General features: G+C 35.6%; 1 protein-coding gene across 6 annotated transcripts in view; it reads left to right on the forward strand.

Moving 5' to 3' along the window:
- The window catches only part of Col14a1 (collagen type XIV alpha 1 chain), a 277904-nt gene that overhangs the window by 221561 nt on the left and 40238 nt on the right, over window positions 1-16105 (forward strand). For all 6 annotated transcript variants that reach the window (XM_074069130.1, XM_074069129.1, XM_074069128.1 and 3 more), the window contains 4 exons: window positions 6686-6739; window positions 10794-10889; window positions 11966-12019; window positions 12369-12422. In XM_074069130.1, coding sequence (XP_073925231.1) covers window positions 6686-6739; window positions 10794-10889; window positions 11966-12019; window positions 12369-12422 — 258 coding nt within the window. The remainder of the gene's footprint in view (window positions 1-6685; window positions 6740-10793; window positions 10890-11965; window positions 12020-12368; window positions 12423-16105) is intronic.

Raw genomic sequence — 16105 nt, forward strand, 5'->3', positions numbered from 1 at the left:
CATCTTGGAGGAGTTGGGTTTCTAATCCAAGTCTCTGTGAGCCCTAGAGATGGCACTCTTTACCATTATGCCATGCTCTCTCTCACACTGCTGTGTGTTCAAAAATCTTCCATTTAATCTGCTGTGGCTTAGCTTCAGTGTGAGTGTTTCTATCATTGAACCTCTACTTATACCTATAAGATTTGCATAGCCTCCCTTTGCCATTCTGTATCAAAATTTATATGTAAGGGGAAGATTTTGCATTCCCTAAGAAACGTACGCATCTGAAAATAAATTTCCTAAGATCATAAACTTCCTACAGAGCATACTACAGGAAAGGAAGGAAGGAAGGAGGGAAAGAAGGAAGGAAGGAAGGAAAAGAGAGAAAGTAAGAGAAGACACTTTTATAAAATATAAAATGCAAATAATTATGCTATCTAGGTCTTTGAATGTATTATGATATATTTTTTATTATATTTAAATGCTCATTTTTTTCTCACCTGCTAAACTGATGTTATCAGTGTTTCATTAAGATAAGGCTGATATAGATGATCTGTGGTTAGGAAATGGCAAATGTATCAAGGCAGAAAGACAGAAAACAGAGAAAAGACACATAGACAAATAAAGAAACCCAGACCTTGCCAGAAGAATATTCTCACGCAGGACTTGTCCTTGCACACTGACTTGCCAAAGGTGGCCTGGCACAGTAGTACACGTGTGATAGGTAACCCACACCAGCAGCTGGCTCATAGCATGAAGGTTCTCTCCAAGTTTGTTCCACCAACACGTGATTTTTGTGAACCAGAATTCCTGAACTAAATAAAAAAAGAAGAAAAACTGCTGAATATATCTGAAATATATCCCAGAAGTTCCTCCTTTCAAACTGTGGATCTAAGACCCAGATCTTAAGGGGCAAAAAAGTCTCTTTATCCCAAAGAAACAGATGTGGAGTAATGGAAGAAACATTAAATCTAAATTGTAAGACTAGACAAGTCACTGAACCACCCATTTCCTGATGTGTAAAATAAAAGTTACCTCTAACCGGTATTATGAGGAAAATACAAAGATAATTTGGCTGTGTATACTCTGTGCATTATAAAGTACAAATCAAATGAAAAGTGTTACATTTAAACTGGGAATCAAAAACTAATTTTTTTCAGCTGTGTACCAAATTTTCCTTCAGGCTCTCGAATAATAAGAAGCAATATTATACATTATAGTTTATTAAAGTATAATATATATCAGAATCTGCAGACTCTCCATCTTGGGAGTATAAGAATCAACAATTCTTGAACACACTAAAGCACGAAGAGTACTAGATACTTTTCTTTTGAAATTCACTGATTTGAAGTCAAAATTTGCTCATGACACATCTATGCCATTGATGGTCTCAGAGACAATCCACATGTTTTAAACCTAGTGGAAAAGAATAATTATTCATTGTATTCTAAGGATGCTTATGATGTCTGTTTGAGTAGGTTTTGGGGTAGAATTGAGTTGACCCCAAATAAAACACAGATTGTTTTATTTCCCTAGTTTTCTTTGCCGAAGTAAAAGTTACATACATTTTTTCGATGTTTTAAATATATCTTGTTAAACTGTAAAATATTTCAAACATTAACAAGGGTTACAAAAATTATTTAGGGCAATGAAATATTCTATACGATACAAGATTTAGACACAAATTGGTGGTTACATATCAATATACTTTCATCCAAGCCCAGAAAATGTATAGCAAGGTTGAACCGTAATGTGAACTGTGGACTTGTATGAGAATGATGTGTCAAAGCAGATTCATTGGTTTCAACAAGTGTACTAATCTTGATAGTTGAGAGAGGCTGAGTGTATGAAGGCAGAGGCCATATGGAAATTCCCTGGACTTTCTGCTCAATTTTTCTGTGAATCAAAATGAAGTGTGTTTCAAAATAAAAAAATTTAAGAGGCATTTTGTACCCACCACCAATATTAGTCATTTTTAGTTTATTTGTTCATTTATTAGTCTGACTTCTTTCCTTCCCTCTTCTTTTTCTTTCCTTCCCCCAAAGCTGACAATTTCATTACTTGTATGTTTTTGTACTTCCTGCTACATAAATATGTTTTCCCAAAAATATTGCATATTATAGTAGTAAATGTTTCAGAGTTACATAAATGTTATCATGGTGTATCTTTTTGTAATTTTCCCTTTTATTCACTGAGAAGTATGTCTTTGAAATTTATGCATTGTTTAGTTCATTAGTTGTGCCTGCCATAAGGTATTTCACTATATAAAATACATTTTATTAGTTCATTGTTGTGGAATATTTCCCAATATAAATAACACTACAGAGAACAACATTTTTGTGTCTTCTTGTGAGCCCGGAAGTTAGACTTGAATTTGTTGGAGAATGATAAAAGTGCATCTTCACTTTCATGAAGAAATCCCAAATTGCTCTTCAAGGTGGCTGTCCCAATTTGCCCTCTCAGAGACTCTGTGTTAGAGTTCTGGATTCCCTTCATCCTCACCAGCTGTGGTTGGTGTTGCCAGACAAGAGAATTTTTCTTATCTCATGTAACATTGTTACTTTAAGTGTGACTTTCCCTCAGTGCTAGTGAGGGAGAAGTTTCCATTTGTTTATGAACCATCCAAGTTTCTCCTATGTAAATAGGAGAATATGAAGCTTTTCTAGTTTTCTGTTGTGCTGTTTTGTTATTTCTCATTGATTGGTAGGTTTTTTTAATGTTTTCTGAATATGAATTTTAAATTAGTGAAAAATTTTTCTAATATACTTTCCAAGTCTGTGGTTTGCTTGTTGGTGATTAAGGGAATTTGTGTTGTCTAGAAAAGTTAATTCTAATGTAGCCAAATTTAACATTTTTATGAATTATCATGCTACATTTTCTCCTCCCTCCCTCCTTCCCTCCTTCCCGCCCTCCTTCCTTCCTCCCTTCCCTCTCTTCATTCCTCCCTCTCTTCCTTCCTTTCTTTCCTCTTTCCTTCTTTCCTTCTATCTCTCTTTCTTTCATTTTTGGTGCTAGGGATAGAACCCAGGGCCTCATGCAGTGTAAGGCAAATGTTCTACCACTGAGCTTCATCCTCATCTCCCTTACACTTTTCTTTATCTCTTCTTTAACCATGATTTATCTAGAACTGTCTTTTTAATTTCTAATCATATTGTGAGCGTTTTGCTATCGTTCTATTACTGACATTAATTTTTTGGTCTTTTATTAGGGTAGATAGTCTATATACTACCAATGCTTTGTTAAATTATCTTTGCAATTGTGCAGCACATATCCTGAGACTATGTTAAAATATCCAGGAATCTATAACAGCTACTTGGTATGTGAACCATTTAACTCTAGAAATTTTGCCTCAATTCCAAATATGTATAATGTCAATACAGTTTTTCAATATGGGTCTGTTCTCATAACTACAGTAGTAAGAGAATCTCAACCATCTGACAGTGGTCCATTATTTTATTCCAGCTCATTCAGAGGACAGCCTTTCAAGTTCCACAGTTTAAAAAAAAAATGTTTCACATTCAACCCTTCCCACCCATTATAGGCCCAAGTTTGCCTTGCAGTGCTTGTGTAGGCTTTACAACAGGAACTTTTCTGCATGCATCAGCTGTCTTCTCTGTCCTCCTTGAGGGCAATCTCAGTACATATCTCCCTGCCAAGGTTTTTGTTTCTTGTTTATGCCTGATACCTAGGGATTCACTTCTTAATTATAATAATGTTTATTTTAACCAATATATATATATATTGGTTATATAAATATATATATATATTTGGAGATCAAATCATTTTATTGGTAAGCGGTTGAAAAATTGCTGAGAAGGCAGTGAGGTCTGACATCCTTGACAAGACAAGAGCTTGACACTGCCATTCTGAAAGTTATTTTAACCGATATTAATAAGCATTTGTTGCTTGAGGGTTTTCAAGGTTTTTTCATCTGCAATATTGCTGCAACAAATCATAAAATATTTATTTATGGTATAAGTAATAGTCAAATGTGAGAAAGTAGCAGCAGAGAAGTGAAAAGGAAAGGTTGAACTCTGACTTGAAGGGAAAAAAGATGTCAAATCTGAGCAAAGCTTTTGAAATTTTCATGTTTCAATTCAAGAATAATCTAAGACATAATACCTTTAAAATATGTAATAAATCCTCTCTAATGATTGGACATAGTTTTGACTATTTTCTCATTCAGGCATTTATACAGTGGTACTATGTGCCAATAAAAGTATGAGAGATCTATAGGAGGGCATTGTAGAAGGATCATATTCATTTTGCCTAGACTAGAGCTTTCTTTAAAAGAATGGAAGTTTTTAATCCACAAATATGTGTTGAATTCTTGCCATGTGTTCAGTGATGAGAGTTATGGATAAGATGGAAAATGAGAGTAAAAGATCGTCCCTGGTTTTGAGAAATGGGCTTGAATGTGAGATAGTCACTTTTTGTATAAAACCTTCAGTTCAAAAACCAATCACTTAAGATGCACAAACAAAAGTTAAGAGTTACGACATTAGCTAACATGCATTAGGCAGCAAGAAACAGAAAATTTGACTAACATAGTGGTGTAAACTATTGGGACAGGAAGGCATTCATCATTGTTCAGCCAGAGGTTTAGAGGTCAGTGATTAAAGGGCAAGTGAATTGGAGCTACTCCATGGTTTCATTGACAGTCTGCACTTCTAGGTTTTCTATTGCTCTCCCCAGGCTGCCATTTCTTGACCAAATTGCCCAAAACTAGTAAGCACCACCATTCCTGCTGGCAAAGAGAAGCAAATCCTTTTGAGTCTTTAGAGTAGCAAGCATAAAAGGGAGAAGGGTGTCAGAAAAGTTATTAGGTAGTCAGTCAACAGTGTCTGACACAGAGCAAAAATGTTTTCCATGAATATAACAAAGGTATGTGCTTATATAATGTATATACATATGAAGAATATCTAAAAGTATAATATTAAAATATATGAAGAGTTTGTACTATTTCTACTATTAAAAAGGAACATACATGTAACCCAAGAAAACCCGGCAAAGTGTCATGAAAAAATAAACAATCATAGTAGTTTATAAGGAGGAAAAATTAAAAGTAGAATAAGGTGTTATTTCTTTTATCAATTAGGTTGGTAAAATGTAAAGTTTAATACATCCATGGTTGATTAAGATTTAGGGGGACTCTTTTAAACTATTGGCAGATGTATAAACTAGCAAAGCTATTTTGAAAGACCATTTAATAAAATGTCTGTGTATCTATCATATTTTACATCTTTCATCTTAATATCTTCTGAGAATCACTAAAGTTTTTACTTTAGGGCCATATTAGGATGTTGGCTGAAACAGTGTTTTAGTAGCAAAATTTGCAGAGAAAAGAATCCCTGTAACTTAAATAATTGGAGACTGATTAAAAAACGATTACATGTCCAAGGTTTGGAAAACTATGTAACAGTTAAGAAGAATGAGCCAGATCTTTATCTAATATCATGCAAAAAACTCTAAAACATATTAAGTTAAAAAAGTCAGACCTACATAAAAAGTATGACATTATGTATTTTAACTATACATATTAAATAATATCACAACAATACTATAGCAAATAACTTCTATATACACATATACATACATAACATTTTATAATTGTATTTTTAAAATCTGGAAGATTAGCATCCAACTGATAACGAAGGGGGAATGGATTTAAGTTAAGATCCCCTGGCCTTGTTCGTTCCCCAGCAACACAAGTGTCATTTTGATGGTTTACAAAGTCATTTTTAGTAACTGTAGATGTTGTATAGAATAAATTGGAATCACATATGGAGGCAGTTTTCCCATTTTCAATGACTTTCCAATCTTTCTGCTCAAGTGTAAGAGAAATTGTCTGATGGTCATGACCCTCCTAACTCATGTTCAACTCCTCTTTAATCAAAGACAAAACTGTGGCTCACTGACTTCAGTAGGCGCAAAATCTAGTTAAATTTAACATCATTTGCACCATTTTTATTGTTATAGTGACTTAATACTTTTATCAACTGATAATTTTTCCATTTACTGTAATGCTATAGCATTTGCTTTTAAAATAGATTCATTCAAATGCAATTGTCAACGTATTCAGAAAGTTTGTGTACGCTTGTGTATTTAGACACATATATACAAAGCATTTATATGCATATTTATAATGTAGATAGATATATATCTATATAAAAACTGCTATTTAATAGTACAGGTAAGACATTAATATGTGAAAAATCTTGAGGGGAAATGCAAATGGCTCCCATTTCAGAAATGCAGATTGTCTTTATTTTTGTGTAAAAAAAAAAAAAAAAAAGAAAGTTAAATTGTTGCTTCTTTCATAGGCTTTTTGCAACTTAATTAAAGAATTTAATCTCAAAGTTATGGCATAAAATATACATGATTTTAGACCAGCCATATGTTTTATTCTTTTTATTCATGAGTAACAGTAGTCTTATATAAGTACTAGGTAAATAAATCCTGTACATTTTTGAGGTTTAAAAGAATTTGGCATGGAAAATTTTCTCAAACCATGAAATCATCTTCAGGGAGGGCTGGGAGCTGGGTGGTGAATTCCCAGTTAAGGACATGATGAACATATAACAGTATACAATGTGTGGGCTTTTTATAAAATAATAATGACATAATCCTATATTATTAAGAAAATGAATGAAATATACTGTTTTGAGATTTGTCTTTAAGCTAATTCTTAACATCTGTTTGCCAGGGTGGTCCAGGACTCCGAGGACCAAAAGGCCAACAAGGTGAACAGGGTCCAAAGGTAATTCTCTGTCTCTTTCTTTCTCAAGTAGCCATCATAATGTGATTTAATTTACTCTTGTGATTTAAAGCTTCCTAGCTTTATGAAAGTTGTCTCTAACCATTTTTCCTTATTTTTAAAGACTTGTGCTTCTTAATTAAAAACAGCATTTAATAGCAGTGAAAAAAAGATTCCTGGGACTAAAACAAGTGTCAATTTTCTGAGTGATTTAGTCTTCAAGGTAGTTCTCTGTCTGGTACATTCTTCTCTTCCTCCATCTATAGCAAAAATGAATCTTAAGAGGACTTATCCAGGATCACAACTTGGTATCAGTTTCTTCCAGATAATTTCTCAGGTTTTAGATTCCTCCTGCTGCTTTGTCACTATGTTTATTCAAATACACAGTGTTGTTTCCCATTCTTACTACCCAAGGCCACCAAGCATGATAGTTCAGGTTGTACACTGTACAGAGGCATCAGTCAATATGACCAGGCCACACCAAGCTATGTCAAGATGCACGTTTTTCTACTTTGCACAAAGGCATCCTAAGGACTGGCAAAAGCCCAGCCAGTAATTGAGTTCAGACCTCATCTTCTTCTCTCTGGCTTTTGGCAAATCTTCTAACTGATCTCCTGTCTCAAGTGGCTTGACTCTCTGATTGATTCTTCACATGTGTTCTGGATTCATTTCCTTAAAGTCTAGGCTGGATCATATCATATATAAAGACCTGCAGTCATTGCCCATTTCTGTGAGAACAGAATTCACCCTGTTTGGTACAGCATTCAAGGTTCTTTATAGCTTGACTCCCCATCTTATCTTCACGACATTGTTCCACATGATCCCTACTCTGTCCATCTTGCTTGAGTTACTGCTTCAATATGGCTACTCATTAAATTTGCATAGTATTTATTCATAGAGAAGAGAATATTACAAAACTTTCTACAATAAAATTGGAAACAGATGAATCAAGGTAGGAGAAAATGTGGGAATGAAAAAGAAGCAAGTGCAAGAAGGCTGAAGATAATCAGGTACTAGCCAACTCAAAGTTCAGTCCATACAATGTCTCCTGGTTTGTTTGTTTTCTGAGACAGAGTTTGGCATGTTTACTTGGTTCTGTCTCTTACTGTGCTGTAGGAAAGGCCTGTTTCTGGAGGCCTCTTCTCAAGCAAGGATGCTCTGGTTTTCCTTTGAATGAGCTCCTGTACTTTCTGGCTTTTTTCTCCCAACACCTCTCCTGCCATGATCTCATTGTTTTTCCAATATTCTTGTTGGATGATGGTTTCAACCATGGAGATGATTTAATTCATAGATGTTTAGTGATCCCAAGATAACCCATTTTCTCCAATTATCAATTCCCACACGATTGCTACTAGTAAGGCTATTTCTGTATGATGATTTTGACAAATCACAAATATGAGTATATAGTAGCTTTTGGGGAAAAAAAGTCTTACTGAACAAAAGAGTACACATTTTTACATTGTGGACTTTCCACATGTTTTACTTTGTTGCAGCAAATAGATAATAGGAATTTGGAAGCACAAAGCAACAATGTTGTTCTTCTCTCCTACTTATTTTTACCTCATATTTTACAGAATAAAATGGACCACTTACTTTCTGTCCTACTCCATTCTCTATTGCTCAATAAAATATAAATGATGTATTTAAACTATTATAAAATATCAAGCAACATTTATAAGTTGTCTCTGTTCGCCACCACATTTTAAAACATCTAGCTCACTTCCTCTTCTGCCATCTATGCTTCTTGTTGGAATAGTTTTCATTCCATTATTCTATATTCTCACAAATAAATCTCAGTACATATGTTTTCTTTTTGTTTGGTTAGTTGGTCTGGTTTGTTTGTTCTTTTGTTTGTGACAGGTCTCACTATGTAACCCAGGCTGACCCCAAACTCATGACCTCACCTCAGTCTCCTGAATGCTAGGATTACAGAAGTATGCCACCATGTCCAGATTCCAAATGTGACTTTTTTGATCCCCTAGGAGAGGAGTCTGGTGAATTTACTCTCATTAAAGTCACCAAATACCCACGTTACAAGTTCCAGAGGATATGGTTTAATTGTTTTTCCACTTGTGATCTCTATGACAATTAACCTGCTTAAACCCCTTTCTGTAAGTTTTCCTTCTTTGGTCTTTTCCACATCATTCCATCTTCATTCTCCTCCTATTTTTTAATTTTTTTTATATTTCAGATTAATTTCCACCTAATTTTCATCTGCTTTCTCTTTTACTCTATCAACACTTTTGCCTTGGTAAGCTTGCCCATGATCATGTCTCTTAAGTACTCCAAAATCTATCCTGCTTCAGATTTTTGCCTGACTCCTGAACTACTAAGTATTTCCATGTGGTTATTCTCACACACCTAAGTCTTAACAAAAGTCAATATGCATTCGCTATTTATCTGTACTGTATTTCATTATGCTTTTTCTTCCATATTGTTTGCCTTAAGTAATAGATTCACCAATCTTTCATTTAAGATGACTCCCAAGTTATACATCTAAAAGAAATGAAATTAGCAGGCTACATTACAAACTATGCAGATGATCCCTGAATATACACTCTTGAAATCAGCATGTCAAAAGAGACATCTGTACTCCCATGTTTATTGCAGCTTTATTCACAATAAGCAAGAAATGGAAACACTGAAACTGTCTATCAACTAACAGATGGATAAAGAAAATCTAGTATATATACACATTTATACATATATATGTGTATATATGTATATATACACATTTATACATATATATGTGTATATATGTATATATGTGTGTGTGTGTATATATATACAGTGAAATACTATTCAGCCATACAAAGGATGTAATCCTGGCATTTGTGACAACATGGATGAAACTGGGTGTCATCATTATGTTAAATGAAATAAGCCAGGCACAAAAAAGACAAATAGCACATGATTTCATTCATATATAAAAATTTGTAATAGTTGATCTTATAGAAGTTGAGAGTGAAACAGTGGTTATCAAAGCCTGGGGAGTGGGGCAGGGGGAAGATGGGGAGGTTTGGACAACAGATGCAAAGTCACCATTACATAAGAGAAACAAGTGCTAATGTTGTATTGCACAATAGAATGAATGTATATTATAATAATAATGTTCTACATGTTTCAAAAAAATGGATTCTTAATGTTTTCACCACACAGAAATGATGTCTGAGAAGCTAGATATGCTTACCTGGATTTGAGCATTATACATGCATTGAAATAGCACATGGTGTCTCGTTAACATGTACAATTATATTTTGTTGAAGTAACGACATAAGCATAATAAGGAAGACAAAGTGTTTTTGCTAGTTGAGTTAAGGATAGCTATACAGAGAGAGGAAGGGTGGGGGAGGGGAGCAGGGGGGAGAAATGACCCAAACAATGTGTGCATATGTGAATAAATGAACAACAACAAAAAAACTATGTACAGTTATAATGTGTCAATTAAAATAAAAGATAATGCACAAGCATCAGAGGTCTTAATTTAATAAAAGAATAGCTTTTGTTGGAATCACAGAATAAAATAGGAAAGGAGAAAATGTTGAAGATAAGTAGATTTTCTGGGTATAAGATTGTAGAGGTGGTGTAGTTTAAACAAAACAAGGTCCGAACTATAGAAGTGAGGATTGCTGAGGTGAAAGGGATGCCTTTGCACCTTATTTCGGTTTAACCTATACCATCTCTGCAAGAAGATGGCGGGAATGTAGTTTATCTGGTTTGTCTGGGTAGTTGAAACTTCACAGACCAGGAGGGTGGTCCTGAACCACTTACAACTTTTGAATTTGTTATGAATTGAGGTGGGTCTAGTTACATAATTGGCACAGCATTCTTATTTTTGGAAGCAAAATAATAAAGTTGCAGCAATCTCTTTGTGTTTATTCTTATGGCTTACTGATGACATTTTGCCTGGGAGGTAAATCATTGAGACTTGTCTTGTTTTCCTGAGTCTTTCATGTCTTAGCAGAAATTATAGAAGGAAATAAATTATACATGGCATAAACAGAAATATCTTTTAGATATCATAGAGTCTAACTTTCTTTTCTCTCTTGCCTTCCAGGGACCAGAGGGCCCTAGAGGTGAAATAGGCCCTGCAGGACCTCAGGGTCCCCCTGGACCCCAAGGACCAAGTGGTCTGTCTATTCAAGGAATGCCTGTGAGTGCCATAGAAATAGTCAGATGGTTTTTATTGTTGACCCATTGGGTTTAAAAGAGTGAACTCTTGTCTCCTGTGTCTTCATAGTGAGCTTCAGTTTCTTTGAAATTAATGATTGACCACAAATCTTTCATTAGCTGTGCCTGCAGCAATTTTTTGTTTAATGATGGGAGTCTTTTAAGAAACAGGTACGTTTTCAGGGATAGGTATCCCACAGGATTGTGTCTAAAGAAGAAAAGCAGAGCTTAGCATGCATAGCCATTTAGGGCTGTAATAGAAAGTAAAAATGTTATACAAAGTTTGTTGTAATTGTTGATGAGCAATTTAGTTAACAGTCATTTTCCTAATGGACATCAAAGCACAGTCCACCGAGTTTTAGAGTTTCAATGGTATACCTCCTACAGATGAATTTCTTTGAGAAGCTATTTTGTACTACTGAAAATAAATTTTATTCCACTTATTGAGCTTTGTTATTGTTACTATCAGTGTACAGATTCAAAGAATAAAACGAATTTCTAGTTAATATTTGAAGTACCGGGTCCTTTTAAGCCCACTTTTTCACAGTTTTTCCTTGTTTCTGCTTAGGTGAAAAGTTTTTCCCTACAGTGTTTTTTTTTTTATATTTTTAGAAAGCATTCATATGCCAATTTGCATACTTACTATTACTAATAATAAATATTTGTTGTGGTCTTACTATCTGCCTAATATTTTTCCATTCTTACATTTTTCTAGCCAAAACAAAAAACAAAGCAAATCTATGTAGATCTGAGATTTAAAAATTTTTTAACGATGAATAATGTTAAAATACTTGACTCTCCACTTCATGTATGTATGGTATCAGTGTGGCCGTATGGAATGTATATTCTTTGTTGGAACTATTCTGGATATAAACATTCAGCTCCATAGTGACGTTTACATAGAGGGCTTCACATATGTGAGCAATGAAATCTGCTGTGTGAGGATGTTAGCGTGAAAGGAATTTAATGCTGAAAATATTGTAATCATCAGAGGGGAGAAAAAACAAGACTAAGAATTTACTCATGTGGAGTTAACTCTGTGTACTTTTGGAAATTCAGGGAATGCCAGGTGAAAAAGGAGAGAAAGGAGATACTGGTCTTCCTGGTCCACAGGTATTATTTATATTTTTTGTCTGTTGTCCTCAGCTCTAGAGTTTTGCCAAGGATAAAAGGCTGTAGTTCTGGAGTCAGCTGTGACCTTGGCAGTGGTTCCCTTATAAAAGCCATTTGCTTGTGTTCATTTACCTTAAACACCTCCTAAGAGCCCCCACGATATTCCCAGGGCGAGTGAGGCCCTGATGGGAAAATTCCCTTCCCGGGAGTAACTTTTGGGTCTGAATACTATGTCACAAAAGGTTCTCCTTTATGCTTATTTGGAGGCCTTGATGTATTTCAGGGAAGTTGGGTAAGAGAATGGCTCACTACTGTGAATATGACACTTTTCTGTCCTTGTTCTACCTAGGGTATCCCAGGAGGCGTGGGTTCCCCAGGGCGTGATGGCTCACCAGGCCAGAGGGTAAGAACTTGCTTAAGGTTACCTTTTAGCAAGCAGGCTTGTGACCAAGTCACTCTGCTCTGGGCAGGTTTTTATGAAAGGAAGGAAAGCCAATTTGGTTTTTATTTTCTCCCATCAATCTACATTCTACCTATGCTTCATCTACTTCCCTTCACTAATATCATGTATGTCTATTATTTCATCAAACTTTCCCAAACTGGCAACACTCCTTTCTGAATTCTCCCAAACCTCAACACAGTTCACACTGAATTGCCTGCATTGGCTTAGTAGATTTTCCCAGTTCTTGAAAATCCTTAAAGTACAAACTTAAAAAGAAATCAGCAATCATATGGATTGAAGTTTAAGTAGTATGGCTTATAAAGAAATCTCCATTTGTTTAGCATATTTCAGTTATCTATTCTTTTCATCTGTTCAAGTGGACAGCAGTAAAATAAAGTATAAAATGCTTGGGGAGTGATTAGTTACTTTATTTAGTTGAGCCAGGTTTAAGTTCCTTGTTCTCAAACACTTTACACTTTATTGGGAGGAAATGTAATAAACAAGATACTATACTGCACCGCTATCATGGGGTAAGAGCCCAGTGAGAACACAAAGAATGGATAACCAAGCTGGACTTGGAAGATCAGGGAAGGCTTGCCAAAGGAGGAACCATCTGAATGACAGTGGTAGCCAGGTAAGGAAAAAGGAAAGCTAGTGTAAGCAGAAAGAAAGTATATTTGAAGGAGGGAAGAGAAAGTGAGGCATTTCCAATTTGGCACATAGTATAGTATGGATGGAGATTAGAATGCTATATGTGGAACTATCACAATGAAGCCCTTTTTTATAATTAATATACACTAATAACAAAGGAGAAATATTTCAGAGTGTATTGTATCCATGTTTGGAAAGGTCATAACGAAACCCATTACTTTGTACAATTAACATAAGCTAATAAAAATAAAAAAGAAATGAAGAGAAAAAAGAATGCTCTGTGTGTGTGCATATGTGTGCACACACACATATTTAGGTGTGGGGAATTTGTCAAGGATGCAGCTAGACAGGTAAATACACTTAAAACATCTGTTTGGAGAGGGATAAAGATTTTGAACTTCAGTATGAAGACAATAAGAAATCATTGTATTTTTCCGTAGGGGAAAAAATGCTGTCTTCTTAATCTATCACTGATTCAGGCATATGAGCAACTCTGATTTTCTCAAGACTGAATAATAGGGAGTGACAGTCATTTTGATCCAATCAGAGACAGCATGTGGCATTCACTGGGGGTTTTGGTACATTCACCCATGAGGTTAGCAAGTAATTGGTTATGAGACTAACTTCTCTACTCAAACAAGGCCCACCTTTAAAACCTCAGGATAGCTATGCTACTCAAAAATATGGAGATTGGTTTTTATATGGAAGTGTAGGTGTAGAACCCTAAATCCCTTCTACTTTTTTTTTTAACATTAAACTTCATTTGGCTAAAATCTCAGTGTGTCTCTGTTCATCAAATGAAATTAATCTGTAAAACATGTTCAGGTGAATATATCTAAAGAAGGCATTCTCTAAAGTTAGATTTATGTAAGGTTCTTGTACATTGGGAAGGAGTGTATGGAAGTATTTATATGTTTTGGCAAAGGGCTTAGGCTAAGATCCTGTGTGGTTACATACCTAGATTCCTTCATGATTCCTGAAATTTTGAAAATGACAAGTCTAAAGATTTTGTTGAGTAAGTTTATTTGATTTACCTATGTGTAGATTCTAGTGTTGGTAAAGAACTCCAAATCAAATACGTTGGATTAGCATTTGAATCTTTGGGTTTTGGGGAATTCTTTCTGTTAAAATCAATCTACTCACACAGATGTCTTATAAATATTTTGCTATTTCTCTAAACATGTCATGTTCTTCTACAGCATTTAAAGTCTTAAAGCTGTAATAAAGTGATAAGAGAACTACAGTTGGATTTTATTTTCCTCTCTTCCTTAAACTGGAAGTAAAACCTTGAGGGTGTGTCTTACTACTACTTTGAAAACTTTGTGGATGGGAGTGGAGGTGCTTTTTAAAATGATTGTCAGTAGATGAACGCGTGCATTCATTATAGGATCATGTTTTTAAGATTGTTCTGTCTGTCTTACAATAGATGTTGAGGACAATATCATTTCAGTGTACAATGAAGGAGGTGCCATTCATACAAAGTAAAGCAGTGGTGCCTCTGGAGTTGTGTAACAGAGTTGCCGTGCTTAAAGGAAGAACCATGTATATATTTTTCAATCAGCCATATCTTAACCAAACACAAGCTATGAGTCACTTACTACTCTCAGCCCAAAAAGAGTTTCCCATTACTGTCTACTGAGAAGAATCGAGAAGAGGATGTAATTTCAATCGCTAAAGGCAGCAATTTGTAAACCATCTACATGGAGGAGATAGAAGCATAAGGCAGAGTCTCGAACATGACTTCTCCTCTGGGCCAGGGAAACAAATGAGTCATCTCAGAGACAGCATCAAAGGAAGGAGGAAGGGTGGGTGAAAAAGGAGTCATGTAGGTGACTATCGTCTACTTTGTCAACTGATCTGAGAGCTTAAGGATAGTAATGGTCTAAAACAATTAGATAGTCACTTAGCAGGGTTGTAAAGTCAGAGGCCCAGGACCAACCTTAACAGAAGTAGACAGATGTAGGATGAAAAGCACTCCAGAAGACATACTTCATGGAGTACCAGGTCTTTCTGCTTAGGCAGTGGGATAAGAGGTGCTGCCTAAACAGTACTAAGAACACACACCTCCGAGATTATTCTTCTCTGCCTTAGGCCTTTATCAACTATAATGATGGCACATAACAGATGAAGAGCAAGCAGAATGGTAAGACTCACTGCTAAAGTAACTGACAAGCCCTTTCCAGAATGCTCCCCAGTTAAGTTGGACAGGGAACCAAAAAGACAGGCCTAGTTTTTCCTTCACTGGGAACACTTATGTCTCTTAGTGGTATTGAGCCTTCATCTTCCCTGGCCCTGAGTGAGTGACGCTATTCTATGCAGGGAAGAAGGAAGCTTCAATAACACCTTGTGGTCATGTCCAGCCAGTGCTTATGACTGCCTAGAATCTTGAGAGTCAGTAAGTGAAGTGTGGTTGTAAGGGTGGTAGGCCTATCCTTACTGCTCTTTCTTTTTGATTTTTCTTTGTCTTATGGACAACAAGAACTCATAGCCCAAACCTTGCAGCCATCACCTTGACCATTAGCTTAGAGAAAGATTTACCTGTCTTTACTGAAGCTTGGACAAATGTTATCCTTGAATTTATCTGGGGTTGGGTGGTAAGAGGTCTTAACAAATAACAAAAAAAAAAAAAGAGAGAGAGAAAAAGAGAAGAAACAGCTCCTCTTCTAATGTTTCTGGCTTATTCTGGCTATTCCCAAGGGGGAATTTTGGACTCTTAGAGACAGTTCTTATTCAACTCTGGGCCTAAGGCCATAAACATGTCCAGCTCAAGCTGGACTTCTTCACTGAGCAAGTTTTCACCTCTAACTGGAAAGCCAATAAAGCACAGTGCAGGCCTACACTGTGACAGCAGCAATTGCTTTCACACATTCAGCAACTAAAGGCAGTTAGGCATCCCATTTCATTCCACACCATTCCAAATAAGACATTCTGGTCTCATCCTTCTTTTCTGCTGTAAATCCTGTCAATTCCATCTTTTTTTCCTTTCTTTTTTT

This window comes from Castor canadensis, chromosome 3, assembly GCF_047511655.1.
Source record: "Castor canadensis chromosome 3, mCasCan1.hap1v2, whole genome shotgun sequence".
NCBI lineage: Eukaryota > Metazoa > Chordata > Mammalia > Rodentia > Castoridae > Castor > Castor canadensis.